The sequence below is a fragment of the Elaeis guineensis genome, chromosome 13 (genome assembly GCF_000442705.2).
Source record: "Elaeis guineensis isolate ETL-2024a chromosome 13, EG11, whole genome shotgun sequence".
Classification (NCBI taxonomy): domain Eukaryota; kingdom Viridiplantae; phylum Streptophyta; class Magnoliopsida; order Arecales; family Arecaceae; genus Elaeis; species Elaeis guineensis.
Window position 1 is genome coordinate 75,982,382 of NC_026005.2, and position 16,027 is coordinate 75,998,408.

At 36.7% G+C, this 16,027-nt stretch overlaps 2 protein-coding genes across 3 annotated transcripts in view; both read left to right on the forward strand.

The window, feature by feature from the left end:
* The window catches only part of LOC105055896 (ubiquitin-conjugating enzyme E2 2), a 4,160-nt gene extending 1,419 nt beyond the window's left edge, over nt 1-2,741 (forward strand). The window contains exons 4-6 of the mRNA XM_010937907.4: nt 2,173-2,261; nt 2,372-2,457; nt 2,573-2,741. Of these exons, the coding sequence (XP_010936209.1) occupies nt 2,173-2,261; nt 2,372-2,457; nt 2,573-2,615 (218 nt within the window). The 3' untranslated portion in view covers nt 2,616-2,741. The remainder of the gene's footprint in view (nt 1-2,172; nt 2,262-2,371; nt 2,458-2,572) is intronic.
* Nucleotides 2,742-4,681: 1,940 nt separating this feature from the next.
* LOC105055895 (endo-1,4-beta-xylanase 1) lies at nt 4,682-14,394 on the forward strand. Of its 2 annotated transcripts, XM_010937906.4 has the most exons (10): nt 4,683-4,957; nt 5,076-5,159; nt 5,430-5,794; nt 5,882-6,023; nt 6,726-7,090; nt 7,165-7,324; nt 7,713-8,062; nt 8,219-8,396; nt 12,445-12,981; nt 13,133-14,394. In XM_010937906.4, the coding sequence occupies exons 1-10, from the start codon at nt 4,817-4,819 to the stop codon at nt 14,249-14,251; spliced, it is 3,441 nt and encodes a 1,146-aa protein (XP_010936208.1). In that variant the 5' UTR covers nt 4,683-4,816; the 3' UTR covers nt 14,252-14,394. The 2 variants fall into 2 exon arrangements, with proteins under 2 accessions (XP_073104293.1, XP_010936208.1); XM_073248192.1 differs by lacking the exons at nt 6,726-7,090; nt 7,165-7,324 and having other exon boundaries at nt 4,682-4,957.
* The last annotated feature ends 1,633 nt before the right edge of the window (nt 14,395-16,027 follow it).

Genomic DNA, 16,027 nt, shown 5'->3' on the forward strand with positions numbered 1-16,027 from the left:
ACCATTGGTGTTCTAAGAGTATCATTACTCATTCAGACTATTTCAGATTCTTTTACCCACAAATGAATGTGGAATAGTTCAGGATGTGTTTTATCCAATTAATTTGAGTCTGTTTGGAATTTAATCTACTAATTTGATTGCTATCTATAATGACCTAATATGTACAGGCCTGTATTATAACCTGTGCAAGAAAAAAGGAAATGATATTTTGTTTTGTACAGACTCATACCTTGGTTGAATATGTCACAATTAGGTTTTTCATGATGTTTGTAATATATGCTCTAATTTGTCCTTCATTAGCTGACTGATGAGTTTGCAAGTCCTCTTCATTGTAGGGAGTTTACATTGTTGTTGGTCCCACTTGCAGTAGACAACATGCTTCTTTGATGATAATCTTGCCTAAATACAAATTTCATGGAAGGCATCAAACTCTTCTTCTAAAATTAGTTACCAAGATGTGCAGCAGAGTGCTTTAGAAGTGGAAGTAGGAGTTTAATGCTAGGTAGTAGCAACGAAGCAGCTGTCACATGAGCATTACAGGAAAATGAACAAATATTAGCTGTTGTTAAAAAAAACATTAACTTTGACTTGGAAAAACTAGTTGTAGAAGATAAGTTAGATCTGATGTTTTTAATGAACAGTTCCCTTTTATTATAGCAGGAAGAAACAAAATAAGTTGGTGAATTTAGTGAAGATTTCAATTTGATGTTTATTGAGGTCCATAAAATCAAAATGGAAGGGAGGATTTCAATTTTATGTTTTATGTTTTAAGAAGTCCATGCAATCAAGGTGGAAGTTTGACATTTCTATGAACAATAAACACCAACGGAAGACATGTGAATTAGTAGCAGGAAAAACTTGAAAAAATCATGTGGAATGAGAATGCTAGGTTGTTAGGTCTTCAAGAAATATTTGTTTTATTAAAAGATTTATGAAAATATCTTTGATAGTTTTGTTGGACAGGATGCAAACATGATTGTTTTTTTTTTTTGAAACATAAAGACAAGCCTCATCTTTTAATCTTCCTCCCCCATTTTCTCTATCTCACTTATGGTAAGACTAAAGACCTCCAGAATGTTAGTGTTCCCAATCTTTTTCACCATGACCTAAAAGTTCAACATTGATTTTTTTTGTCCTGAATTAACCTTATTCTGTCCGCCTGTAATATACGTTGCACATGGCCCGACCACTCAAATTGTACCTTGTTTTTTATTCATATATTATCAGTTTTATCCTGAAAATTCGTCTGGTTATGTCATATTTAATTTATCCTTGTTTTCCACATAATCACCTGAGTGTCCTCATCTTTATGACATTCAACTTATGCTGATATGCATTCTTCTTTGTGCAATACTTTGTTAAACAAAAGGCTGAAGCTGTTTAGGACATGACTGTTTTATGTTCAACATCACCATGATAACTTTCTGTGGCCTATTATGGAAGTTGCAGAGCTGCAACTATGCAAAATTGGTTCCCCAGTTTCTTGTTATTGGAGAACTGATGTTGGTTGTTTCGGAGCCCCATGGAAAATGAACAGCAAGATGTTCCTCCATAGGCATTAGGTTTGAGACACTTAGATTATCTGTTGAACCATACATCTTCTGAGATGGTGACTTAGCTATATGATGCTGTTCTTCATGTTGTCATTTAGTTGAATTGGGGAGATCTTATTAGGCTGTGACTGCACTAATTACTTCCAATACGTTTGCCTGTAAAGGTTTTTCTCCATTTTGCCTAACTGTTTTTGGTCTTAATTGATTTTATCCTCATGTACCGTACCTCTACCAAATTTAATGACAGAAACGGCATAAGGAAAGTGATCTCTTCATTTATTCTTTTATGCATATGATGTAAAAATTGCACTTCATGTGCTTCATCTTAGTTGTTTGCAGGACAAACCTGTACAAATATTCATTTCACAATGTAAATTTAATGGGAAATCATATTTTCTAGGATTCAACAAACTACCACATGATTATGGACAGATTTAAGAAACATCCGATAACCATAGTTTCAAGACAAATGAAAGCTTTGCAGTCAGAATGTGCACATTATCTTTCAGCATCTTGCTCCACATGCATAAAATAATAGCCTTTTAGTAAAAAGTATAAAACATGTTGTGGAATGTCTTTATTCATTTCCTGATCATCCACTTCCGTAAACTTTTTGCAGTTTATAACGATGGAGTGCTATGTATGGATATTATCCAAGATGCATGGTCTCCCTGTCACAATGTTTGCACAATTTTGACATCAATCCAGGTCAGTTTTCTTTCTTCCACTCCACTTCCCCTGGTAGCTAGACTCACACACGCAGGTGTGGAATATGGCATGTATATGGTACACTGAAGTAAAGAAGAAAGCTATTGCAGTCACTTCTTACCGATCCAAACCCAGCAAGTCCTGCAAATACTGAGGCTGCTTACTTATTCGAGCATGATATTCAGGCTTATAACAGGTTGGTGACTTGAAGTTTGCTTTATATATCCATGAAAAAAAACTTTATCAGTCAATCATAAAACCAAAAGTGGAAGGCATTAATAACAATTGGCCATTCAACTATATTCTTGCAGGAGAGTGCGGCAATGTGCTCGCAAGTCCATTGAATCTTCATAATGTTCCAGTGGCTGCCAGTTTCTTCTGCGAGCAAATAGTTTCTTGTCTCCCATCTCACTGTTAACATTAGCTATTCCTGACACCTAAATCTTCAAGCATGTTTAAATAAAACTGTTGTAGGCCCAATGTGCTTTGTCCATAATTATAACATGTTACATGAACTTTTCCAGCTTTGCTGTACCAAATTTGATTTAGGGGTTGTATCCTCCTTTGAAGAGACATCCAAGTGGATAGATTATTTTTTTTCAATGTAAACAAACTAAATATGTGCTTGAAAATGCAATGAAATCTGCAGTGCCTGAAGTTTGGGATTGACTATTGTGGGCACTTAGAACCATTTTGAACTTTTTGGAGGTTTATGCTTTATGCTTCTTTATGGTATCTGAATGAACCATGATAAAATTGTAAAGAAGACATTGAAGTACATCTCAAGCAAATTGTTTTTTTTTTAATTAATCATTGCTTAAATTTTTGACTATGATTCTGTGTCTTGATATGTATAGCAAGCATGATATTAGGAGCATACAGAAAGCAACACAGGTGGGGTAAATTTACCGAGTTTCTTTTGGAATTGGACCTTGCAAAGCTTAATTTAGCAGATTCGCTTCAGAAAAATCTTCCCATCACCACAAGCAAGCAGGGTCTCTTCACTGGTCTGGATGGTATGGAGCAACAAAAATAATCACACTTTTGCAAAATCACACAAACAGCACAATAAATGCTCGCTGGATCTTAATATGACCCACAACAAGATCAGGAATATAGTTGCGCCATAAGACATACTTGGTTTACTAAATTAAATGACAAATCTCCACCTATTAATGTGCGTGATATGTCCATTATGCTTGCTTTTGATCATTCCCCTCTCCTTCATTTTTCTTAAGTAAAGTTTAAGCAATTCTAACTATTGCATTAAGAACTGTTATACTAGCATGAGTGTAGACAATATCTTGATGCAATGGGATCATGCTAAGGACTTCCTCCTGGCTTTCCCTTTTGATTCTCTCTCTTAAATGACACTTGATCACCTGCTATTCCCCTATTCTCCAGAACCTATCCTCGCTTCACCAGGCTTTCAGATGCAATTTTTTTTTATAAAGAAATCTCTTTTCTAGGAAATAAAACAACTATATGGTACCTACTCACCCTAAAGGACCAAATAGTTAGCCTGCCATTTTGGTTAGATAATTAAGGGTATGTTGATATTTTATCATATTGGGATAGTTGTTGTGATTCCACCAACAACCAAAAACTGGATGACAAATATATCCTACCTCCACAGTCCAAACTGTTCTGAAATAGGTGTGGGAGGTACCAATATGATTATAAGTTAGGTAGCTTTATCCAACAAATTTGCTCTCTCAAAAACCCTATAAAAAGTGACTTCAATGAATTTAGAAAACTACATTCAGTCCATTTCAAACTATAAAATTTTCATGCTCAGAGCTATTTCCTTTTTTTTTTTTTTTCTTGTCTTTTCTCCATTTATTTGGATGGTGCAATGCCAGGAGCAACTTGAGAAAACGGTAGTGCATGGAAGCCACACTTTTAACACCAGCAAAGGGCAAAGCCCTACAAAGATGCTATAGGAAAGGAGCATCAATATGTTAGAAAACACAGTTTTTAAATTTTTGGTTTAGGGAAAATGAATTGCAAGTCCCCTGTTTGATGGCCATGCAGTGATCATCAAAACTTAATTTTTGCTCCCTTGTTTTAATGTTAAAGCAATCATGACTCCCTAGTTTGAAGGTAAAAACAGAAATAAACACGTACATATAAGTGTGCGCAAAACAAATATATTAGTGTTAAAATCCGTATGGAACAAAGCAAAAATGTGTATAAAATCTAAGCAAGGGTTAAAAAAAAAAAGAAAATGATTAGACACTACAGTTAAATGCAAGGTTGCAGATCAATTTTTCTTAATTAATCATCCATTTTTAATATTTTATTTGACACGATCTAGGTTCAAAACTTTAAAATAATTTTATTCTACTGGAATGCAATATAATATTGGCCAGTTCAGCCAACCTTCATTATTCCGAGAGAGAGAGAGAGAGAGAGACTAGGTATAATTTTATCCTTTCTTCTCCAGCGTCTAAAGGCAGCAAAAGCCAAAGTAAGAAGTAACCCCCTCCCTCAGTCAAGGAAAACAAGACAAGAACCTTTATCGTCTGGGCTTTTTAAGTATTGCTGAAACCCCCATGCTTGTTGTCTCTTCCGTTAATAAACCTCGACTGAGAAACCGCTGCCGCCGAGATCGTATGAGGAGGTGGCTGTCGGCCGGTTGTCTCAGCGGGCCGAGGCGGCGTTCCGTCAGAACCCACGACCGACCGGATCCCACGGTAAATCTAGCGAATCATAACTGTCTCCTCTCCGATTACCCCTTTCGAAATCAGATTCCTCTCTAAAAATCTAATTTCTCCTCAAAAAGATCTCATCTTTTATATATGTTCATGACAGGGGACTAGTGGAGGATCCGTGGTTGAACCACGAGGAAGCAATTCCACTGCTGACCCACAAAGCAGCGTCTCGACCGGCTCTCAGGTATGTCTCTTGTTGATAGCCAGCCAGCCATTTTGCCTTGGAAAACGAATGAATTATGTTCGATGATTGCTGCTGGGCGATGTTCTGGAAGAATGCTTGTGTTTTTTCTATCGAAAAATGATCGTAGATTTAAAAAGCGTATAGATGCCAGTAGATTTTGGATACGTGCTGTTGTTGTGTGCATAGCTTCATGTGTTTGCTGGTCTAATCTAGCTCAATGTACTCTATTGTGAGTTTAAAATGTTTTTGAGTGTTATGTTTCTTTATCAGAGAATGGAAATGGCGGTTGATTTGCAAGTTAGTCAGCAGAAAAATATCATCTTGAATCATGAATTCTCGGAAGGGCTGAATTACTGGCATCCCAATTGCTGTCATGCGTATGTGGCATCGGAAGTGTCTGGTCTTCTTGATGGAGTTAGAGCAAACTCGGGGGGTAATTATGCTGTAGTCACGAAGCGGACTGAAAGCTGGCAAGGTTTGGAGCAGGACATTACAGAGAAAATTACCATTGGTGTGAGATATAATGTCTTGGCCTATGTTAGAGCCTTCGGGGATCTTCAGGAACCTTGTGGAGTCCAAGCAACGCTGAAATTGGAGAATCAAGATTCTTTTATCAATTATTTATTTGTCGAAAGGTAAAATTGTTTGACCAATATGTTGAATCGGTTCTTCTTCTGTAGTTTTGTTTGAAGATCTCCATTGATAAGCATTGGCTGTTCTAGGGTCCTAGTTGCAAAAGATCACTGGGGGAAGTTGGAAGGTTCCTTTTCATTGACAAGCATGCCCAAACGTGCAGTGTTTTTTTTGGAAGGACCTCCTTCTGGTGTAGACCTGCTCATAGATTCTGTAACAGTCTCTTATGAGGTATCTATTTTTATCTTCTCAATATATTTGACTTACTAAGTCACTTAATTTTGTTCTTGTTTTCTGGTGCATGTCATTTGCTTTTATCTTTATGAATTTTTTCCTTTGAATCTTGTAACTACTAGCTTGAATGCTTCAGTATAATATTACCATATCTCTAACATTGAATTCTGTGATAGACAACAAGCACATGTCTGCTATTTCTTTGCATTCTTTAGCATTACTTCCTTCTATGGAGAAAAGTTGGATTTTTTTACCTATGAATGGTCATAGCAAGAACCCCCCCAAAAAAAAAAATCTGATTCCACATACAGGGTAGCTATTAGAAGAAACTGTCAACCTTCTGTGCCAATTACAAGGGTTATCCTCAATTAACCCAAGCTTCTGCAGTTCTTTTTCACTACTTCTGCAGGTGTATTATTGACATACCCCATCATTGATTCAATGCCTTGTGGCTACTCTCTCTGTAGTGCTTGTAAATACCATCTTTTTAATCCCCTCTTATTGTGAAATCTGTTGGTGGAATTCTTAAATTTTCTATATTTGCTAGAGAGGTTTGAGAAGAGTAAGAGAGCTTTTAATTGCACTGAACATGAACTGAAAATTTAGCACAAAAATTATTATCTCAACACACTTATCATAGATATATACACCGTGATATTATCATAACAAAGTTTTCCAACTGTTTCTGTTGTCTAATAGAAAACAGAGATGGTAATTGGTCCTCAGATAAGTCACACAAACAACATTATCTCAAATCATGACTTCTCTGGAGGTCTTCATTCTTGGTGTCCTAACTGTTGCCATGCGTATGTGGCTTCTGAGTGGTCTGGTTTCCTTAATGGAGTAAGAGCAAACTCAGGGGGAAATTATGCTGTTGTCACAAAACGTACTGAATGCTGGCAAGGGTTGGAACAGGATATCACAGGGAAAGTTTCTTCTGGTAATACATACTTCGTCTCAGCCTATGTTCAAGTTTATGGGGATCTTCGGGGTTCCACTGCAGTCCAAGCAACACTGAAATTAGAGTATTCAGATTCTTCTACTAGTTACTTATTTATTGAGAGGTAATATGATGAAAAAGGGTATACTAAAATGGTTCCCCTTCTTGTTATTTATTGATTGGAGTTGTCTATTATAGGATATTAGCCTCCAAAGAACGATGGGAAAAGTTGGAAGGCTCTTTTTCACTGACAACCATGCCCAGACGCATTGTATTTTTATTGGAAGGACCTCCACCTGGGTTGGACCTGCTCATAGATTCTGTCACCATCTCTTCTTCTGGCCTAAAGCAGTTTGAGGTATAAATTTTTCATGTTTATCGAGTATCTTCCCTGTAAGGTTGCTTTCCAGGCTAAAAAAAAGTAAGAGAAAAACAAATTCCCTTTTTTCTCGTGGCATATTTCATTCATTTAATCTTTGACAAACTTCATTTTTTTTCAAATATCTTGGCCATTTGTTAGAATGTTCGCTTCATCTGTTTATATCTTTACTTTGTACTTGATAAAGCAATTCTGGAAGAGCCGTTGATGGCATAGCATGTGACTCTTGTAAGAGAATAATTAAAAGGCTAGGCAATTAAGATAGAATGCCAAAATGTGATTGTTGGCCTCTACCCTCATATGTTCTGTTCTCTTGTCACAATTTGTTACTAAATCAGACTTCTGTTACCTGCTTATTTTTTGAAAGGAAAAGAGCACCAGATTTGTTACCAATGGAGCTGAGACTATTATACGGAACTCTCATTTTGATGCTGGCATACATAATTGGTCTGGAAGAGGATGCAAGATTCATAGACATGAATTTGGAGGGTATGGGAAAATATGTCCATTTAGTGGAAAATTTTTTGTTTCAGCAACTGAGCGCAGTCAAAGCTGGAATGGTATCCAGCAGGAAATCACTGGTCAGGTCCAAAGAAAGCTTGCGTATGAGGTCACTTCAGTAGTTCAGATATCTGGAGGTGCTAGTTCTGCTGACGTGCGGGCAACTTTGTGGGTTCAGGCACCAAATGGCCGTGAAGAATACATAGGCATTGCCAAGTGAGTTCCTATCATAATTTTTATTATGTATAAGCTATCCTACATCATTTGTGATATATATATTTCATCATCTGGTGAGGAACCTCCACTAATTTACATGTCACAAACATGTAGTGTGATAGTCATTCCTCTTAATGTAGTTGTTACTTAAAACAGAATGCAGGCATCAGATAAAGAGTGGGTGCAGTTGCGGGGAAAATTCCTCTTAAATGGTGTTGCTTCAAAAGTTGTAATATTTTTAGAAGGGCCGCCACCGGGTACTGACCTTCTTGTCGACAGTTTAGTAGTAAAACGTGCTGCAGAAGTCCCATCTTCACCTCCACCTCATTTTGAGGTTAGTAGATTTAAGACCTTTTGTGTCAAGCATATCATGTACCATGAATTATAATCTAAATGATAATATGCTGTCTACAGATTAAAAATGAATTGTAGGTCTTCTAGAACACCATCTTTTTAGAAATGTGGTGCCACTTGGGTGCTTTATATTACTAGCTAATACGCATGCAATGTGATTTGTTTGGAAGTGCCAAATTGCTAAAATTGTTGTTTTGACTTTTAAATAGGTGAAGGACAATATAATGGGGAAAAGAGAGGATATTGCTAGTGTTTATGAATTTGGTGTGATTCACATGGTTCCATTGCAACTAAGGGCTTTCGTTATGTAGGTGTGAAAAAGTTAAATATGCCTGAGATGCTGGCTGACTGTGTCATATAAGCTTTCCACATGGAACTTCTATGATCAGTCAAAGTATATGATTTCAAAATATTGAGTGACTGATCCCAACATCTTTGGCTGATGCTAACAAATCTCTTGGCAATTTGCATAAAGGCACATCATTGACCAACTCTAAATTCTTTCTGAGAAGGAAGTAGATTTCAAATTTTTTAGTTTTAAGTTGATTTCTGTTGCTATAATTCTGGTAATTTTGGTATTAATGGTAATAAATATTGGGACTCTTCATCTGTTGGTTTATGTTTTGTTGCTTGGAGTATAAGTATATAATATTCACAAGATCCTTTGACATCATGTTTTATAATTGATGCTACTTGATATACATCATATTTTTAGAATTGATGCTTTGATTGACATGTATTTATGTTAGAAGATTCAAAATGATAGTTCCTATTTCAAAAAAGGAAGGTATAAATGGGTCACACCCTTGTGTTTCAAAGTGCAAATCACCAGAGCTGCTTCATCGACAGTAGAGGGTGGTTGATCACAACAGTATTAAAACCTCTGGAGAGTGCTTGTATTTCTCACCACTTACTCTGGTCCGCCTTCTGTATGGAAGATCATGATAGGAACTATATATGTGTTATCAACCAAATCAATTCTCTTAACAATGCCTCCATATCCTAGAATTGTTGATGGTGATTATATGGTGTATGACAGATGACGTCATATGGTTTCTGGATGAAGTGGCTGTTAGGGATTTTTCATAATATTTAATTGAGATATGCTTCCTTTTGTACTCATCAGACATGTTGTAAGGTCTCTGATTCCATAGAAACTTGATGAAGACTAAACTAGGTCCATGCCGTCCTTATATTCTGATAATTAAGAAACAACCAGCAGAATCCTGTTTAAAATGTTACAGATTAGAGAATGGTTGCTTCCAGAAAATCTCTAAAGTGCACTACAATTACTGAGACATCATTGTACATCATAACCAGATGGCACTATTATAAAGGACTTGACATGGCATCTAGAATAGGAAGTTATTTGCACTTGTCTTAACTCTTGCTTCTATCTTTTGTATTTTTTCATAGCAATACGACAGAGATATTTGGATGCAATCTCATGTTCAGTTGCAAAATCAATGAAAAATGGACTGTCATTGAGAATTATCTTTTACGAGTATCAGCTGAATCATGCCTGATAATGTTGTTAATTTCATGGATGTTCTGTGCAGCTATCAAGTCATGATACTCATAGTATGCAATGAATTTCACATAGTACATAGTGTTCATAGTTCATACACTTAACTACTTATTTTGATGATCCTTTTTGAATGTGTAATATGAAGAATCCAATCGAATCATCATATTCTTATTTAAAGTAACACTTTAGAGATACTAGCAAAGAGCCAAGTTAAGATTAGCCAATAAATTATATTTGTTGTTTGATGCATTTGGCCTTGTTGAGATAAATTCATTAAATTTGCAAGTCATAAACTTCTGAAAAGCATTGCAGGAAAAGAAGCCAAACACTTCATGTTTCAGAGTATTGTCAAACATGGGCAGATGCAAGAACAGTTGAGCCAATTTAGGTTAAAAGTCATGAAAAAATGCGTTCAACATCAGCATGGAATACAAGGAAACAAAGCATCAAGCCCACTCATTTTGAAATGGAACTGCAAGAAGCTGCAAAGGAGTTACCTAAAGAACTTGATAATGTACAAGTTCCTAAAAACATAGTAGAAGATAGTCATGGAAGAATCTTCCTGTGATTCACATCCAAGTAAGAGCTTAATAAAGTAAATGATAATGAGGCTATGAACAAAGATTCTACTATGACATCAGAAGAAAAAGGTTACACCTATCGTTGATCCATCAAAAGATGGCTGTTTGGATGCTGAATTTCTGGAAGAGGTTGTTAGAGAAGTCGGGAAACTTGATCTTTATGATCCTCATAAATTTAAGGAACAAGATTGCCTACAGGTTCCATCAAACCTTGGAGAAGTTGTCACCTTAAAAGAAATAGATGTTGATAATGGTTTCTTCATGAAAGGCAACATTGTGAAGGGCAAGGGTAACATGAAAACTAATGAAACTTGGGCCAATTCAAAGGAGGTCAAGATTTACTTTTATCAAGAACAAACATGTTTGATGAGATCGCATATCAAATGGAGTTTAAAACTTACTCATAATATCACACTACATCCAATAATGGTGCTATTCACACTACAGTAGTAGTGATCAGTAACCATGCCTTATTAGGGGCAGTTGTAGGATTTTAAAGTAGAGTAATGGAGTCTTTGGTTTGTTTACTCTTGTGATATGATGCTGCAAGGCCATCAAATCCTAGGTGTGATTCCTAGGTCCTGGGTCGAGTCCCATGTTATCTTCTGTATATCCTTTATTTGTTTAGCAATAATTTGTGTTTTGCTTTGCTTTTTCTTGATTTCTTGCATATCTGTTTTTTCACCTTGTATTCTTCCTTGTCTTGATTCCAGATTGTTTTTTGTATCTTAACATCCTGTGGTCTGTCTGTAAACCTCACTGCTCAGATTAATCTTTCAATAGCCCTTTAAATCCTTTTGTTCCTTTTTCAGATTTGGTCTACTAGTTAAACCTTAGTTTTATAATCTATGGGTTCATTGCCACATCAATCATCAGTTTCATGTTAAAATTCCAATTTTTACGGTTCAGGTTCATCTAAATCTCAGATGTTAAAAGTCCAGTTCCTTCAGGTTTCAATCTTATCCTAAAACCCTCTAGATCCCCTTTGCTTGATTGTCCTGCATCAATTGTATTTTGACTTTTATCAATTTTTACTAATAATGCTGGATGTTATAACCTACCAAGTATAGAACAAGTTGAAAAATGTAATCTGCATGACTTTGTTTCTGTCCCTTCATATTCTATGTTGTTTTCCGACGCATTTAGGATGACAGACTTCCTTGTGTTCAATGCTTTACTTCACATATGAACCTGATCGTTGAGGAAAGGCAATCACTTCTTTTTAAGTGAAGTTATCCACTCTGGTGCATATATGTCAAGGTGTTTGTTATTATATTTGTTCAAACTTCAGGATAATTCTTATACCTTTATTGTTTTCGGTGCTGGCTGTGCGTTTCAGCTGCTTGTTTCTCATTCCCTTTTCTAAAATGACAGTAAGGACACCACACTTCAGGATAATTCTTATACCTTTATTGTTTTCAGTGCTGGCTGTGTGTTTCAGCTGCTTGTTTCTCATTCCCTTTTCTAAAATGACGGTAAGGACACCACCTCTTTGGGAACAAATCCCAAGGTTTGGACCAGGAATTTGTCCTGGTGGAGGGGAGCTGCAACCACTGTAGCCTAGTTTGTGCCTTTTTCAATCTTTTCATTTGGAACATGATGTTGATTTTGGAAGGATGGTATAAATTCTTCTCTTTCTATCTGCTGCTTTGGTTTTGTTAATATCCATATTGGCAGAATCAAGCGCATCTTTGAAGTATAATTTCTGGCTGAAAGATCTTACACCATAGTGATCTTTAATGTTCTTTGCATGTCTTGAAGAATGGGATAACGGAGCATATGTTTGGAGAATATACTCTGTCCTATACTTGATCTAAGTATATAGATTCTGCCTATTTAAATTTCATTATAGGACAAACTTTCTTCTTTCTGATAAGTACGGTGGCACTGCATTCTAAGATACAGAATTAATTTTGCAGAATGTGTTGTATGGAGTTAATATAATCAAGAACAGCACTCTTAATGATGGTCTAAATGGATGGAGTCCTCTCGGCTCATGTACTCTACGCGTATATACTGATCCAGACCATTTGTTTCGTTTGGTGGCCGGTAATTCTCCTGCGCATGACCAACCTCTAAGCAATCACTACATCCTCACTACGAATCGCACAGAGACCTGGATGGGCCCTTCTCAGACAATCACAGGCAAGCTGAAGTTGCACTTGACATACCGAGTTGCTGCTTGGGTTCGTGTTGGATCAGGTGCAACTGGTCCTCAAAACGTCAATGTGGCACTGAACATAGATAATCAGTGGATCAATGGGGGACACATTGAAGCAAACACTGACAGATGGTATGAAGTCAAGGGATCTTTTAGAATTGAGAAGCAGCCATCCAAAGTTGTAGTTTATGTTCAAGGACCTTCACCAGGTGTTGATCTGATGCTTGGAGGACTCCAGATATTTCCAGTTGACAGGAAAGCACGATTCAAAAATCTGAAGGAAATAACTGAAAAGGTATCTCTGTTTTGCTGTGACTCCGATATTACTATGCTATACCACTCTACTAATATACTGTAGTAGTTCTTCATAGTAAGTCTTTAGAGGTATAATTAATCTCACAAACTCCTCTGTGAATTAAATTAATTGTCCTTGCATTTTTTCACAGGTAAGGAAACGTGATGTTGTGCTAAAACTCCCCGGTTTGAACAGTGCCAGTTTACATGGTGCAAGTATAAAAATTAGGCAAACACAGAACAGCTTTCCATTTGGGTCTTGTATCAATAAGACAAATATCGAGAATGAGGAATTTGTTGATTTCTTTGTGAAGAATTTCAATTGGGCAGTGTTCGGGAATGAGTTGAAGTGGTACCACACAGAGCCACAACAAGGGAAGTTGAACTACAAAGATGCTGATGAGATGCTGGATTTTTGTCAGAGACATGGTAAAGAAACTAGAGGCCATTGCATCTTCTGGGAAGTGGAAGATGCTGTCCAGCCATGGATCCGATCGTTGAACAGTCATGAGCTGATGATGGCCATCCAGAATCGTCTCAAAAGTCTGCTGTCTAGGTACAAGGGCAAGTTCAGGCACTATGATGTTAATAATGAGATGCTTCATGGCTCATTCTATCAAGATAAGCTTGGAGAAGATATCAGAGCATACATGTTTAGAGAATCCCATCAGCTGGATCCTTCGGCTATCCTGTTTGTGAATGATTATAATGTAGAAGATGGATGTGATTCTAAGTCTACTCCAGAGATGTATATCCACCAGATCCTTGATCTGCAAGAGCGAGGTGCACCAGTGGGAGGGATTGGCATACAAGCTCATATCAGTCATCCTGTGGGAGAAATTATATGTGATGCATTGGATAAATTGGCAATACTGGATCTTCCTGTTTGGTTTACTGAGTTGGACGTCTCTGCAGTAAATGAACATGTTCGAGCCGATGACCTGGAGGTTGTCCTCCGTGAAGCCTATGCACATCCTGCTGTTGGGGGGGTCATGCTTTGGGGATTTTGGGAATTGTTCATGTTCAGGGATAACTCTCACTTGGTTGATGCTGAAGGCAAGATTAATGAAGCCGGTAAGAGGTACCTTGCTCTGAAGCAAGAGTGGTTGTCGCATGCTGATGGGCATATTGATGCCCATGGAGAATTCAAATTTAGGGGGTACCACGGAACATACACTCTGGAAATAACAACTCCTTCAGGAAAGAAAATATCACAATCATTTGTTGTTGATGGTGGAGATTCTCCACTTGTGTTAATTGTAAAGTTATAGCTTGTACATACATGATGTAAATTTTTTTCCTCCATATATACTGTTTCGTGTGTTATTTGTTTTCAGTTGTAAAAGAAATTATAGTGAACTGGACGGCCTTTCTTTTTAAGGCTTTTATGCTACACATGGATTAATCTGAAGAAGCTCGGTGTTTGTTTGCTTAAAAGCATTCATTTCAAGAGTAGTTCATGTTAATTTGCTTTGCAGTTTGTGCAATCCGATGCTTGTTTATCTTGAATTGCAATCTAACATAAAGACCAAACTGATCTTATTTTGTGAATCTATCAACATAATAATATTTAAGTACATCTGTTTAATACTAAGTTGCTTTCATAACTCATAATCTTGTTTAAATCAGTCTTGAGATGAAATACTGGAGGAATTATAAAAAGGAAACTGCAGCTTTCCCTCAAGTTTAAATAATGGAAAGGTAATCTATGATACAAGTGTCTAGCATGAACAAATAAGAAAACCAGTTTTTTTTTTTTTTTTTTATTTCATTATTTTCACAAACAAGCGTACCTTTAATCCTCTAAGGTAATGGAGCTTGACTTTTATTAAGCCTTGAACCAACCCAGATGAAGACCTGATATATTTACTTCCGAGTTACTAAAACATATGTTGAATCAGGTCAAGCCGACAGCCTACAGGACCAGACTTGACCCTATCTAAATCCATGCATCACTCATTTGGACATTTCTAAAGATAATCCAAGGTGGATCCACTATGGCCAATTCATTGATCAATAAAATCGATCATCCGATCCCAGAAAAAAATTAGATCCAACGACACAGCATCTCAGTTCTAGTTCATGCTGTGGTAACCAATCCAACTAGCTTCTCTTCAATAGAGCCTAAACGGACAATATATAAAATTTTTCCAATTTAGATTTCAAAGTTATGCCAACCAATGAATTGGCAATTATACTCATTAGCATGTACAATAATCCGGGTGAATTAAAGTGATTTAGGGTACAATGTAGATAAATGATAAATCCATTCCTTCTTCATTGTTGGCAAGTTTTTCTCATCTGCTCAATTACACTGAATTTATCACTTTAAGATCTTTTCTTGTACAATGTCAGTCTACTGAGAAATAGGCAGAGCCTGATGCCCAAACATAATTGTTTTTATTATTCACTCACATTGTAAGTTTGTGTACTGATGTTACTACCATGGAGTTAGTACAGTAGGACACCATTTAAGTCACATTAAATTTCGTTCTTTGCATTATTGCCCAAGGCATTGGGATGAACTATCCATCGATGTCCTTCACTCTGAAAAAATCCTCATGCCAATTAAATAGATCTTGCATAACCATGTAATGGTTTCTCTCCAATTACTCAATCTTGTCGGTGTCAAGTGATTAAGGGATCAACAAATTTCTTACCGAGGCTTCCTTTGACAAATTTCTTGAAAAGTATCAGATCTTTAAAAATTACCATCATAAGTTGTCACTTGTACATTTACTTCATGAGAAAAGTTAAGAGATGAACTAACATACGATGTTAATGGCACCCATAGAATCTTCTCCTGACAGTTCATGGTCAACTAATATTCTCACGTAATGAGCATAAGGAATGGAGAGGTGTGGACCTTCTATCCATGTATGTGAGCTCATGCATCACCATGTGTGCGTGCAAGTTTTTTTTTGCACAAAGAGTATTAGGGAGTGTTTGGTTGAAGAAAGTGGGGCTCTGAAATCAGAATAGGTGACTCCCATTCCAACCGTTTGATTGAGAGAAGTCCCATTTCGATTTCGATTCCGATTCCAGAG